Genomic DNA, 15,342 nt, shown 5'->3' with positions numbered 1-15,342 from the left:
ATGGCTAAGCCTCTGTGCTGCCTGCCTGAGCTCTGAGGAGGTGGGTGTTGGAAGAGGAGGGGGGTATAATGTGGCGTCGGTCATTATGGTTCCTGACAGCTCCCTGATGCAGCCTAGATACAGGATGCACCACTCACCCTGCCCATTTTAGCTCTCTAATCCTGTCCACAGAGCAGGATGACAGACAATGCTAAACAAGCTTGGTGGACCAACCGCTGCAGATTAATTATTGATAACTAATATAAATCAGAAAGGCTCAGTTGAGAAACAAAAAGCGACAGATTGTAGATGAAGACTGAGTGGGTGGGCAAAGACAGGGAAGACAGGTTGGGACGACCTAATTATCAGAATAAATAAATGGTGGCAAAAATGGGGGAAGTTTGAAAAGATAAAAAAGTGGGCTGTGTTGCTTTATCATGCGTCTTTTAGGTCACCTTGAACTCAGCTCATTTTCTTTTCTTGATTCTTTTTTTTTTACATTTAATGAATATGTTTTTAAGGACTACAGACAGGTATTTTTTAAAATTTCAACCAAATTCTGTGTTTTTAATAAAAACAACTCATGAACAGACGAAAGATGTAGTATGGTCCCTCAAGATCGACTTAGCATTTTCCACCTTTTTAATTAAAATAATTGGTTTTGCTGACTTGCTCTGGGCTCTGAGGATTCCTGCCCTTAAATAGGATTATTTGCACATTTAAATTAAATAGCTGAACTCCTATGCACATGTAACTGAAGGTCAGAGCTCAGTCAGGGGGACTGCGACATGCTAAAATGAATCGCATGTCGCTACATGTCTTCGGTTGGTTCTAGCCACTTATTATTCTTATTTATCACTTGTGTGATTTTTTTTTTTCTAACGAGGAATCAAAAGGAAAGTCGATCTTGTTCAATTTTAATGATACACTGGCTGCAAGAAACACATCAGATGTTATAATGAATGCACTCTACTAATAAATTGAAGTTTTCTTTATTGTTTTACCAACCGAACATCAAAAGCACAAACATAATCTTGTTAGTACATTTTTTACTTGAGGTCCGTTCTAGAAATAAGAAGAAGAAGAAAAAGAAAGAGTCAGTCAGTTATTTAAAGCAGTAGCTATCAAGTAAAGTTCAGAGCTTTTGAAGTGGGGTTTTGGAAAAGGTTTTAAACAATTAATATCTTGTGTTGTGCTCTCTAAGTCACCTCAGTTTGGAGAAATAATTTAATTCTAACTACACGGACGAGCTATTGGCTAATCAAAGCACTGCCAAGACCAAAGTGGATTGTCCTCTTATTTCATACCTGTTCACACTCATTTATATGTCTTTATTTTTGACAATTTCACATTGCATGAATGTTTACAGGAAATGCTGTATTTATTTGCAGGCATAAATTGTGGCAGCAGCAGCTAGCTGTAGGACCTTTGGTGCAGCTCTGGCGCTTCCTACAGGAATATCATGATATTTCTGTTGGAATAACCATGTAATGGGGATTTCAGAACAAAACTGGCATGTACTGAGCTTACTGCTGAACACAGCGGTTCCACAGCAGATTGTCAAGGAGTTCGGCACAAAATAAGCAAAGTTTTCAAAACTACACGCAGACAATACTTTTGGAAAAACAAAAAGAAAAATGCTTGCAGTGTCCCTAGAGAGAAGACCAAAATGGGCAGCAGCAGCAGAGACTGTGCGATCGAGAGAACAGCATGGTGAAGGAGCTCCATTTTCACAGTGACCTGCTACTTTTGGTCATTATAGTCTTTGCTTTCAGTTCAACAGAGTAATGTGTTTGTTGGCTGAGCAAGAATACGTCACAGCACAGCATTGTCAAAGTTAATTTTGGTTGAACTTTGACTGTGTAGCTCTGCGCAAAGCTTTACACACTGAGCATGCATTACACATAAATGGGTTTCAGAATGCAGTTCTGCTGTTTTCGGTCTGAACGGCCATTAATTCAAAATTGACTGCAGTTTATAAAATAGTGTTTACATAAATCATTATGAAATTTCTGAGATTGGAGCTGTTTTAAAATGGCAGGGCTTTGGTTTTAACTCCATTTTGACTAGACGTTAGCTCATCAATCTGGTCAGAATTTAACTCCAAACCAAGTCACACATTAAATGTTCCTACTCCCACACAAAACCCCCTTTTTAAAGGACTGAGCTATCCATTTAAGTTAAGAGTTGAACCTTTAATATTTCACTTTGGAGATACCTCAATGGAAATCCAAGGAATGGTCATAAATCAGTGTGGTTGAAAGTAAAGTCTAGTTATTGTAACAAATGTTTGAAGACAGAGGATATATTGTACATGGTCTCAGTGTTATCTGTAGGAGGAAAGTCTGTTGCCTGCAGGTTTGCAGCTGAGAAGCACGCAGACATTTTCCATTTTGCAAGTTTAAAGCAATGACCAAACTCTCAGACGACATAAATTGGTTAAAAGAAGAAAAAAAATTGTGCTATCAGACATGACTCACTTGTCCAATTCACGCTCCTCTCAGACTGATTCCACTGCTCACACAGCATGTGTCCAATCCCGCTGGGTGTCTACAACATGTTAGAACCATAGAGCAGGTAAGAAATCCCGCTGAGCTCTAAGCGCCAGTAGACCGGGATGATGAAACCCTTAACAAGCTTAAACAGACGTACACTGATCTGATAGAGCGCACTTACAAGCTGCAGTGTTTTTAAGGCTGGCTGTTGCAGTTTGTGGTCTTCTTTTTAAGCTTTTCCTCTGGCACTCAAACAGAAGTTTCGAAAAGCAGAGCACAAAAGAGGCATTTGAAGGAATGAAACGAGTATAGAGAAGTACCTACAAGCAAGAAAATTGAGAGATTAAAAGATTTAAAAAAGAGAGATTCATCCAAATGATTGGTCAGTGTTACTGGCATCCAGCTTCTCTGTCCCACGGCCAGCCCATCTGAGCAAACAGATGAGGATCGGATGCAGCTTATTTGCCTAATCCACAACAGTTAGGAGCTCAATTGGCCAGGACCCCAGAGCTGCACCTATGACAGGCAATGGCCAGTGACGCAAAGTGATACCTTTTAAAGATGGCTCAAAACAAACTAAAATCTTATCTGAATGAATACATTTCCATAACAAGATGTAGGACAATACAGAAATATTTCAATGTCTTCATGGCCTTCAGGTGTTGAAGCATACGGAGTATTAACAATCCACTATGGGTTTTACATTGACATCACAAATTGAAAACTCAGATATTTTTATTTGATGATCCACTTGTTGCTCCTCATTGTTTCTTTAAACTTGAAACTGTGACATGAAGTTCCTGTAACACAGTCAGACCGCCAGGAAGAAATTATGCCAGTTGGACAAAATTCAATCTCCTCATCCAAATCCACACCAGATCCGTTACAACCCAAACTATTTATTATTACAGACTCCGAATGTGACAATTGACCTATTTGTACCTATTTACAAAGACGTACATTCAGCCCTGAATAGATGCAGTTTTGAGAATAAATCTAAATGCATTAGTTTTTTTATTTTTCTGTTTTATAAACTCTGATTCATTAATTGATAATTAAGGAGTCTGAAAGCAGGTTTGTTTTAACTAGCAACTCTTTTTTTTTTGTTCTGGTGTTCGGCCTTGTATTGGTATTATGTTCTCTGCAGTGACACTTATTGTTTAGGAGGAGAACTGCAGCAACAAACACTCTTTCAAAGTATTTAGCCTTACTTGTGACGTTACGGCGCAGTGCAGTTTGTTTTGCTGTGGATTATTTCCTTCATAATTTAAACAAAGGACTCAAGAGTTGACAGCTGGGGAGAATTTATTTGGACAATCATAATCATAGTGCTGAGAGTCTAAAAACATAATCTTTATATTTCAAGTTATCCCTAAGGCAACAGTAGACATGTTTCAATACAGTGGTAGGCGTGCTGGTTTCCAGCAGTTGGGTCACTCTGGCAAAACCACTGATAACCAGGTTACCTCAACTGCATTTACAATTTTTGACCATTTTGATTTTTGACCTTACAAATGACCTTGTGGGCTGAATACAGTGTGGACTGAAACTGACAAACTAAAGTGCACTAATGTTTTTTGTGCATTGTTCTGATTTGCCACAGGGTGTTCTGTCATTAACTAACATTGGATTGTTGCTTTGCTTTGTTGTATTTTATCTTACTGAATCTCTTTGTGCTGAATCAAAACTCATTGAATGGTTCTGTCTTATGATTGAGGGTTGAATCATAGTGTGATATCTGTTTAATGTACCAAATTGTTGGCAGCGTGTCGTCTGTGGTCCAGAAATGCACCACCCTGTTTCAGACACTTACACATCTTGTTTCATTTTACAAAGATATGCTGAAGACGGAGAGAGAAGAGATGCTGAGTTTTTAAATAAGTTCAAATCTAAATTCACTCTCCATACACTTTGTTAACTTAAATCTGAACCAAATATATTCAAGAATAACAGTTTGACTTTTCTTTTTATTGTCAGTTTATTATTTACTTATTTTTTCTGTTTCCTCACACAATAAAATAATTTAATGTTTGCAGTAGTACCAATACTTCTACAATTAGTGCTGGAGAATGACAAAAAGATGTCAGTGAAGGTCTGTGCTATCTTAACCATTCATATAGCAAAATGTTGTATGTTGTAATGTAACTTTTTTAATTATTTAATTGTATTTACAAAAAGTTAAGTTTTTAGTTTTGTTTTTTTCTAATTTTAGTTTTCGGTCTGCTTTGTTTTACATTAATGATTCAATTAACAATTAATTATTCAAGAAAATTTTGTAAACTCCTTCAGCACTCAGCATTCACACTGAAGAAAATGCAGAAAATGCAATTTCTCTGATTGATTGTGGGAGTGACTGTTTTTAATGCTGAAAATGCAAGTAAAACCAGCAGCTTATGAGTTTTCTGTGCAGAAAATCATTTAGGCTACATGCAATTAAAACGAAATATATAAAAAACACAATGACAAGGGGTAAAACTGTTAGTTATATAGACTGGTAAATGTTTCAGTAGCAGCTAATACCAAATGCATTGTTTTTTTTCTAAACAGCACATTTGTGCGTACAGGCAAGCTTGTGCTGTGGGTTTCACTGTATTTAATTAGCATAATTTAAACACAGCAGTTAGAAATCATGTTTGTCAACATTTGCATGGATATTTTATCACATTAGACATGAGTGTTTTCTACGGTCTGAAGAAACCAACTGTCGGCTCCAGCTGAGAGATTATTATCTATTTTTCAGGTAACAAGTCTCTACTTTTGTGGGTCAGTGGGTTCCGTGTAAAGAAATGAATTGTTTTCCATCCACCAAATGATGTTGAAACTCTGTGACAGATAACAGGTTTTCTCACGTAGATTCTGTGACAGCAGAAACCTTGTGTGCTGCTGCAGCTCCGATTGGTGGATACTGGTACGTCAGTGCTGATGTGTGATTAATGAACAAGAGAGGAAAGATCACAAAAGGCTTAGTTTAGCTCTTATAAAGAAATATGGCACATGTCAGGTAGGGGAGCTGGAAAGTGTCATTTCAGTCATTTACTGCTATTAAAATAAATCAAAGAATGAAATACAAAAGACAGACTGTATGTCACTGGTAATATACCACCAATTACCCACAGACTAAATATGTTAAATAAGCCACTGACATGAAAGCAGTTTATTTATAACTCTCTCCCTCTCTATTAGGCTACTAATGATTTTTTAATGGCGTTAAGAAGACCACTAATGTTGGCATAAAATTGATGTTTAAGTTTAAATATTCGTTTAAATCCCTATTTTGTTTCTAACTATAAACAAATAATTGTATTAAGTATAATTTGGTGTATTTAAAATATAAATACAGATATAAGGGAAACAAGCATTTGTTGAAAGAAAGCGTATGGTCCACCACCTTGTATGACAACATTTAATAAAAGATCTTGTGTGTGTGTGTTTCTGCCACACACACACACAAATTTAAGCTCAGTAAAATTAGCTGAGTTATAGCCATTTTTATGTCTCCCAAGCTCACTTGGCTCTGGCAGCCATCTTCAAATGGGTTGATTCCAATAGGTATTTAGTTAGCAGATGTTAGTTGTAGATGTACACTGAATTCTGGGAGTTTTGTTAAAATACACCCACAGGTTCATGACAAATTTTGCTAACATACAGGCAAAGGAGCAAACACCCGCACAGACACACTGGCGATTAATTAATGTTTGCCTTTCATGGAGGCGGGTGATAAACACCTGATCAGAAATCCTTTTTCCTTTGTTTTTGGAAAATGTGACGCTGTGTTTCTCACATCAGCAGAAGCGAACTAAACAAAAAAAAGGTTGTTCCAGTGATGAGTTCCATCCTTTGTGAGCAGACAGATGATTAAAGACCTTTGTCAACACAAGTTTGATCTTTTCTAACAATGCAAACTCGAGGAAAAGTCATTACCGTGCTGCCAAGAAGGATTCTTCTGGTAACTGTGGTGACCAGAACATTACAATGTTATCAACAACAGCAATGAAAGCCTTGCAGATCAGCAAGAAAATTGCTCTGGAAAGTCCAGATTATTATGCTGAATATACCAGCAATATCACATTTTTGCTTCTGCTGTTTTAGCTTTATTTTGTTTAATAATGGCACTCTTGTGATTTATCAACTTGTACATCCAAAGATTTTTTTTCAATGAGGTCTGAATATCTAAATCCACAGTTTTCTGTTTTCATATGTAAGTAACTCATTTACAGTAGTTGTTTCATTACAATTTGAATAAATGACCTCCCCAGCAAGATTGCTTGTCAAATGCTGTCTATCAGATTAAAAGCATTAGACAAGTACTTCAAAGTGCTCCATTTTCAAAACCAATTTAATTAAAAGTTTTGATGCCTAACTATTACTACCATTGTTATTATGATGTGTTGTAACATTAGGATGTTTTTTCATCCTTCAGGTTGATGGTACCTGTCATGAAAACTTGTATTTCAAGTGAAGCGTCTACTGGCAAACAAAACAACACTTTTAAAACTATTTCTGCTTGTTCTTGAAAGCTTATCCTCATCTTTGAAAAGTAGAATTATCAGCTCTATTTACATATTTGAGCAGCCAGCAGGAAGTATCAGATTAAAATTTTTATTTCAACTTTGAGCCACAAATAAAAAGTATTATTTTATTGAAAAAAGTCATTATTTTGAATTGAAGAAGAGGATAGTGCATCTTAATGATGTGTTGTTAAACACTTTTGTCTCAAGGCACTTTACGACAAAAAAATAACTAGTCTAAATCATAAATCCAAACTCAAAACAGATCCAGATTCAAATCCGATTACAGTCAGTTCAAATTAATACAATTACCTTCATTATCTCAGTTTGTAAAAAAGTCATCTATCTAAGGAAGACAGCAGATTACCTTTCACTTTGTCAGAATCTATCCTTAGCAGCACAGAGGCAACAGTGGAATGAAATGACTTTTGGGACAAGATGTTTCTTGATGTCAGGTGGAAGAAAGAGGTCCTGGTAACATTTTTATGTGGAAGTCAAAGAACATATCCTGATCAAAACAAACACTAAGCTTTCTTACGTTAGTACTGGAATATGCACAGCTTTTTTTTTACTTCAAACTGAGAAGGACTTTAATTTTTAATGTCTTGTTTTTTATATGTTAATGTATTCCTTCAGTTTAGCATTAAATATATCAGCAGTCACTGACATACACAAAGGTTGTTATTTCTTTAATAAATTAATAAGAACAACTGATTTCAAATCTGATTCATCATCTGAGTTGTTTTGTTTCTTTTTCCAAAATAGTGTTAGAAATCTGATATATCATAGTATGTCTTTCTAACACAGAGAGCTTTAAAACATGGTTCTATCTTTCAAAACAATAAAGCTGTGGTTTGTGACAATGTAAAAAAAAAGTTTCTTCTTTTTTTTTTTTTAGGTTCGTTCAAGCCAAGCTGTTGCAAAGCCCAGAAGTCTCTGGAGTTCATCCCTATAAACTTGCACACACAGCGGATGACGGTGACGTGCCCCAAAAAAGCAGGTATTGTTTTATCATGATTGCATGTATTGACATCAGACTATCTTTAACACTTGCTCCAGGGCAGCTTAGTTTGGTAAAGACAAGCTGTTTGATCTGTTGTGTCCACTCATGTGTTTGCGTGTGTGTGTTTCTCCAAAATACTGCAGTGGCTGTCATTTTCTTTTGTCTCTCTATGCTTGACTTCTCCATCTGTCAGAGAAACTCTAAGAGCTCACGCACGCTGTTTTTAGGTCATCACACAGGTTGAAAGGTGAAAATTATTTAGGGTTGGAGAAAAATAGACAAAACACTAATTAAGCCCTGTGCGTTTTTCCACAGTGGAAGAGTAGGCCGTCTCCTATAACGCTGCTTTCCAGCAGGTTGTTACTGGCCTGGAACTGTCTCAGTGTATTAATGCAGCTAACAGCTGTCTCGCTGTCTGGTACTGGGCTCGGTTTCAACTGAACGCAGAATGATTGATGGAAAAATGAAGGCAGACAAACACATGGATTACCTGTCTTTCTTTTAGTGAGAACCTCAGGGATGAAACATAAAATAAGTCAGATCATACAGATCTTCCTTCACTATTAAAGCGAAAAGTAAAGGTAAAAATCTGTATTAAACTAACCTTGGAAGAGTTTGTCGATTGATAGACACCGTGATAATTACCCTCTTTGGGCCCAATTCACTCCTCGACTTACTTTCAGACAGCGGTGCTCAACTAATGTTTGATGTGTGTGTACGCTCCACTCCTTTGCTCTGACTCCACTGGCTTCACAAGGTCAATTAACAAATCCAGACAATGTTGGAAAGTTTTATTGCAAGAAAACATGAAATACTGGGGGAAGTAAATTGATCACAAAGGGTGATTTTTGTTTGTTTTTTACATTAGACTGCTTCATTTTTTTGGAAATCTATTTAGTTTTTAAAAGCTGTTCCGATAAAGCTGCAGCTGTCTTCATCTTTAAAGTCTTTAAAAGGAGAGTCTGAAGTTTACGTGACAGCTTTAAAATGATTGGCACAAACTAAAACCTTTGCAAACAGACAACAGACTACTTTTATTTAAATAGTTAGCCTCTTTGAAATGCAGGCTACCTTTCTGTTTTAATTTACCACATTATTTAGTATATATTGATATCAACTTTGTAACATATTCTGTTATTTAAAAGGTTCGTCAGTTGATCATATTAACATTGAGAACTGGGGCATGTGGTGACTACAGAGCAGGTTCAGCAGACCCAGGATGATGTAAACCCTGCAGTGAGTGATCTGACCTCTGCTGCAAAACAAAACATGTTGAACATATTCAAGCAAAGCATCTATCTAATGGAAATTTAATGTAGTCAAAAAAGTTAAATCTCTATAAATCTCTTCAGGTTTCTTTCCTTTTCTGTTAGACAATTTCTCTGCCTGGTTATACTTAATAGTTAATACTTAATATTTTGCAGTATGAGTTTCACAACGTTTACTGGTAAACAAGTCTACTTCATCTTCAGTGTACATCACCGTCTAATGCAACAGTGACAGAGATGTTAAGGTGTATAAAACAGATTTAGCGTGAACTGCAATTAACCTTTCTTTAGACCAGTGCTGTTTTAAGTTGGCAGCAGTCCACTTTGGTCTTGGCACTGATCAGGCTAGTGGTTAACTTGTCTCCACCGAGAGAACTTCTGCTTGATATTCCAAACTAATAATGCTAGGAGCAATTTCTACTGCAAGTAAAACATTATTTCTGATAACTGCAAAAAGCAACTCGATCAAAAATATCAACTAGTCTTTTAACTCAGCAATTTAGAGGTGCCAACTAGTCTCCTAGTCTCCAGTGAGATGCCGCCTTTTGAATTATCAGTTTAGGCAGCGTTAGTTTTTTCCTGCATAGATATTTCTCATGAGGCTGTTTCTCAGTGAAAATCAAATGAAACAACTTGACTCTGAAACAGAGAAAAATACAGACTCATTGTCCACACACCATTGCCATTTTCATCTCTTCATTTTCTAGGGGAATTGATTTGCGAGGAGATGGAGGTTTGATATGAATTTATATCTTAAAAAGCCATCTTTTGGAGCAGGTTAGGTTTCCAGGTTTGTTGCCATGGTGATGGACCCAGTATAAACCAGCTTCATGACACTAAAATCCCTAAACTGAACCTGAAGTGACCCCACTAAGACATCAATCTTGCTGTGTAGTACAAACCTCTGGTCCTTGATTCAGCCGAGTTTCAGATTCCAGGATTTACCGATTGCTCCATTGTTCCGTTTGATTTTGAAGAGAGATGTATTTCCTTGAGATGTTGTGTGCAATCTGCTCAACGCTGCCAAACTATTCATTTTCATTTTGTCTATTGATCATCCAGAGAGAAAAGGAAATCAGGAAAAACACCACTTCGAGCTCCGAACAGAATTCATTTGTTTTGCTGTGAATGGCTTCCCACTGTCTCTGAAACGACAGCTGGAAAACATTTCTCTCCTGAGAACTGCTCAGCCTGGTTAAACCGAGCTGAAAGAATTGTTCAGTGGGATGTTTTGTGTTTAATAAGAATCGTTGTGTGTGAATTAGAACCACTCATATTGACTGCCACAACCACTTTCTCCCTTCCGTGTGTATCTGTCTTCTCGGTTCTTTACCACCTGCAGATTTACCGGGAAAGGATTTTCGAAGCGATGAGAGGAAAAACAGAAAATCAAGCTCAAATGTGACATTGTGCCTGATGTTTTAAAATCCATCAGTGTGTGTGTGTTTTTTCTGTGTGCTGTTGATGTGGGAGAACCAATTAAGGGAAGCTGCGTACCTGGAGAGTCCAGGGACCAGATGTGTGGCAGTCAGGCAGCCTTACGACCAAACACAGGGATAATTGGTGGAAGAAACAGGCTGTGCGGTAACAGCAAAGCCCCAACATGAAACTCTTGGTCTGCCGTGGTCGAATTGGAACTGTTGAGTCAGTAATTAACATTTTCTACAACAATTCAGCGGTGTATTCTGTCAGCGCTGTGGGGTTTTGCTTTCTTAGGTTTCTGTTTACTGACCTGACTCCTTCTCTTAACTGTTGGGACCAATTTGCAGTCCTTAAAAATTACTGTCCAGTCGGAACACATGGTCTTTTCTGCCTCCTTGTTTTCTGATTTAATTGTGTTGTATCCATTACTCATTCAAAACCAGGCCTCCTCTAAGCACCTCTGTGTCCGCTGAGCTGTCTGAGAAGAGTTTGTTTAAAATTGAGGCCGATGTGAAAAATTGGAGTGAAGCTCTGTGACATTGGCTGTCCTTCTGGTCTAACATGGGACCCGTGCAACCCTAAGACCAACATGTCAATGGGGAAAAAAATTGAACACATCTATTACAAGTCCAGTTCTGAACTGTCTTGTCTTTATTTTATTATTTTTTGTGTGTAAATATTATGTGTTTCTTATGTTTTAAACACATTTGATAAAGTCATCTTTGATTTGAGCTCAGGGCCAGACAGCTACATCTTTAATTTAAAGTCATCCCTTGTGTCCTCTTTAATTAGTTTGTTGATATTGCACCTCTGTGACTTTAAGATGATTTGTTCACATTTTTTAATTGAAATTCAGTTCATTTTTAAGTTACAAGCTCACATTTAGAGGGGTAAATTAATTTTCAGCGATTTGTTAATCTAAGGACCTCAGGGTCCTACTGCTTTCCAAGAAGCTGCATCAGTATTTTAAATAACTTAATGTTTTTTATCTTTTTCAACAGATGCTTTCTATGACATTATCACTGTCGGTGCTCCGGCATCCCACTTCCAAGGGTTCAAGTGTGGTGGTCTGCAGCGTCTCCTTAGCAGATATGAATCAGAGAAAAAGAGGTAAATTCTTTTATTTATTTTTTTTTATTTCACTATTAGAACATGTACTTAAAGAATGTGTGGGTGACCTAACAGAGGACACATCTTAAAGAAAGAGGCTTGAATTGAGAAAAGAACCCATCGTAATTAAAAGTGACAGACAAGTTTATCTCTGGCCTCTGAACTTGATTTACAAGGCTTGAGACGAGTATTTAACTCCAATCCATGTTGAAATTACATTTGAGCTACTCTGCCTTTGATGGCTTAATTTGACGGGAGTCAACAGGCATAGTGAAAAAGGTTTTTCGAGTCAGAAGTTACTTGTTTTTTATTTTTAAACTCTGCAAGCTTTTTTGTGCCTTCTGAATTCTTCTGAGTTCATAAATTGCCTAAGCTTATGAACTGTATCACAAAATTAATGGTCCAACACAGTTCAGAAAGTGGATATTTTAAACCTTTCAGTTTGGAAATGAGAAACTTCACATTTTAAAGAATCCAAGTTGAAGTTTAGTTGCCTTTGATTCAGCTTGCTAAAGTCTTTCCTGATTTCTTCCCAAACCAAGGCAAGTCATTTCACAAATACTTGACTTTTCCAACTAATAGAAGACTGTGGTTCTGTAAAAATGTGACATCCCCATGATTGCTTCAAACCTGAGATCGTGTCTTTACCTTGTGAATGCAGAGTGGAGTTTTATGTCAGTGGAGTTGGTCACTTGAATGATGGCAGAAGAAGTGAAAGGTGATTTTTTTTCTCTCCCCCATTGCTCCCCATAGAGCGCAAAGTCATTACAGACCCTGTCAGATCTAATTAGTTACAGAGTTTGCAGCTCAAGAAAAAAGAGGGAGAAGAAAGATGGAGTAGGGTGACACATGGGTGTAAAGTGGGGGAAAAAACCTGATGGGGAAAATACTGGGGAGCTTATGCTGATAAAAGAAAATATGAAAAAAGGTTTTCTTTTCTTTCTTACTGTGAACAAGTGAATTTGCTGAAGATGGTCAGTTTTATCTGCTAGCATTAACAATGATTAAGGTTAGCATATTTTTGAGACTCCACTGAAGTGAAATCATTGACTTTGAGTAAGAGATTAGACTTCAGAAGGACCTCTCTGGGGAGACAGCACTTTTTGTTTCATATTTGACTTAGCTAATGACTCACTGTAGCTTAAATTTTCCAATTTTCCGCATGGCTAACCGACTACAGCCCGCACTGAACCTCGAACAGTTCGGGTTTGACCTGGAATGTAGCCATTTGCCAATCAGTACCAGGAACAATCTCTGAGGATTCAGTTTCTTTTTAATGATGGTGCATGTGTGCTTAAAATGAGGGGCATTTAGAGTTTGAATCATCTTTTTTGTTTTGAAAATTTTATCTAATTATTTTGCCAACTTTTGCACCAAAAAAGACCTGATTAGACTTCCTGAATCCATCAATGTGACTCACTTTTTTGTGTGTCCAGGTGAGAGTCCCTTTACTATGTCTTAAGTCAAGCCTGTTTTAGCAGAGCAAAGATTCAGGTGCTTGTTATACTTCACCCAGTGTACCCCCTCATCTCTCAGAAAGAGCATTTAATTATGGCTGATTAAAACAGGAACAGTCGGCAAGATGTGAAACTTGGCTGTTCAATATGATATTAAATCATCAATGAGAAGATGGAAAACGATTGAGCCCTGGAAAAAAAAGGAAACGCTGAACATCGAGGTGTGACCAGGAGGGTAATAAAAGAGCCATTCATCTTTGTTCTGTGGACACAAGAAGAGGGGGCAGGGGGTTCTTTCCAGGGCTATTAAAATCTTGCATTGGCCAAACTTGGCATTAGGCAGAATGTGCAATGTGCTCGGTCTCCTTGGATAGGCAAGGAACAAGTTTAATCAATAATTACACTCAGTATTCCTCAAGAAACCCTGCACATGTATATACAGGGCAAAAGCATTTATCTTTCATTAGAGCATGCTTTCTCACTTCAGTGTCTGTTTTAAAAGTCACCTGAAATTTATCCTTTTTTAATTAAACCCTACACACGTAGAGGTGCATTTGCTGAGGTGGCCTAATCTTTCATTAAAAGCCTCTTTTGAATCGTTCACCTGATCTGAATATTAATGAAACGCACATATTTTTTTCTTTTTAGGGAACAGGTTTTTTAGACCCTGGGCATTGCTGGTTTTTCCCCATCAGGACTGATAACGTATGGAGACTGTGCCCTAAAGCCTGTGCAGCATAGCACTTTCTCAACTATCCATCCATCTGAATTTTATTCCACTTATTCAAGGTCTGTTCACTGAGGCAACAGGTCCAGGAGGGAAACCCAGACATCGCTCTCCCCATCAACATTCTCCAGCTCCTCCTGGAGGATCCCAAGGTGTTCCCCGGCCAGTGAAAATATAAGATCTTTCCAGCAAGTTCCAGGTCTGCCCCCAGTGTGACAAGCCCCAAAAATCTCCAGAGGGAGGTGCCCAGGAGGCATCCTAATCAGATGCTGAAACACCCAAATGACTAATTTCAATGCAGAGGAGCAGCAGCTCTACTCTGAGCTTCTCCTAGATGATAGAGCTCTCACCTTATCTCTAAAGCTGAGCCCAGCCGCCCTGTTAAGGAGGCACATTTCAACCTCTTGTATTTGGGATCTTGTTCTTTTTGGTCATGATTTATACCTCATGACCATAGATGAGGCTTATAATGTGGACAGACCATTAAATCGAAAGAAGTAGCCTTTTGGCTTGATTCTTTTTCACCACGACTGACTGGAGCAATGCCCTCATTACTGAGAACGAGGCCCTGACCTGTCTCCCATTCCTTCCCAACATCACTCAAAGAACAAAACACCCAGATACTTGAACTTCTTCTCTTGAGGCAAAGACTCATCCCCAACCCAGAGGAGGCGTTTCATCTTTTTCCTACTCTGTTTGGTCCTCAGTAACACAGAGGAAAGAGGCTCTGTCAGTTCTTAAGGCATTCTGGTCAAGGAAAAAAGGCAACTGACTCATTTTTTAGGCAAAAAGAGTGGTTGGAACCAAATCTCGCAAGCTTAATAAAGCCTCTTGGGTCTGATTTCAGCAAGTTGTCCAACTAAATAACTTCCTCTTAGGACCAGTGCCTATGTGTGAGAGAGGAACAGGCCTATTGAAGTGGCTGGGACTTCAAGCTGATGGACAGCAGCTTGTTGTTGCCTGCTTTTGAGTCAACCTGCTCCAGGTTCTCTTGATGGAGAAGAAGAAAGATCCTGGCAGTAGCCTAGACAATTCTCTGGTCACAGATCAGGGTTTGTAAATGTCTGAGTCTTTGAGAAAAGCTCTGGCTGTTTTTTCTGAGACTGGGTAAGAGATCAGTGCACAGTAGGGGACTGGCAGTTAAAAAAAATCTGGTTTGAGATCAGATGCTTGTATTTAAAGCGAGCTGTATATTTTTACCATGACCTCGTGGAAGTGGGCTGGTATTTGAACCCTGATCAGAGAATGCCATTAAAAATGATAGAGGTGGCTTTGGCAGACACCTGAAGTGCTGCAGGACCCTCTGCTGACGTTGCTGCAGTTTACTCCTGCTGGCTGTTAGCAGCGGACCACAAGCTTTTTCATTAATTTCC

The 15,342-nt window shown here is 38.1% G+C and overlaps 1 protein-coding gene across 6 annotated transcripts in view; it reads left to right on the top strand.

Moving 5' to 3' along the window:
• inpp4b (inositol polyphosphate-4-phosphatase type II B) overlaps nt 1–15,342 on the top strand; it is a 165,749-nt gene that overhangs the window by 113,350 nt on the left and 37,057 nt on the right. For all 6 annotated transcript variants that reach the window (XM_017408889.3, XM_017408879.3, XM_017408897.3 and 3 more), the window contains 2 exons: nt 7,881–7,982; nt 11,677–11,785. In XM_017408889.3, the coding sequence (XP_017264378.3) occupies nt 7,881–7,982; nt 11,677–11,785 (211 nt within the window). The remainder of the gene's footprint in view (nt 1–7,880; nt 7,983–11,676; nt 11,786–15,342) is intronic.

The sequence above is a fragment of the Kryptolebias marmoratus genome, linkage group LG3 (assembly GCF_001649575.2).
Source record: "Kryptolebias marmoratus isolate JLee-2015 linkage group LG3, ASM164957v2, whole genome shotgun sequence".
Taxonomy (NCBI): domain Eukaryota; kingdom Metazoa; phylum Chordata; class Actinopteri; order Cyprinodontiformes; family Rivulidae; genus Kryptolebias; species Kryptolebias marmoratus.
This window is presented reverse-complemented; position numbering and strand designations above follow the sequence as displayed.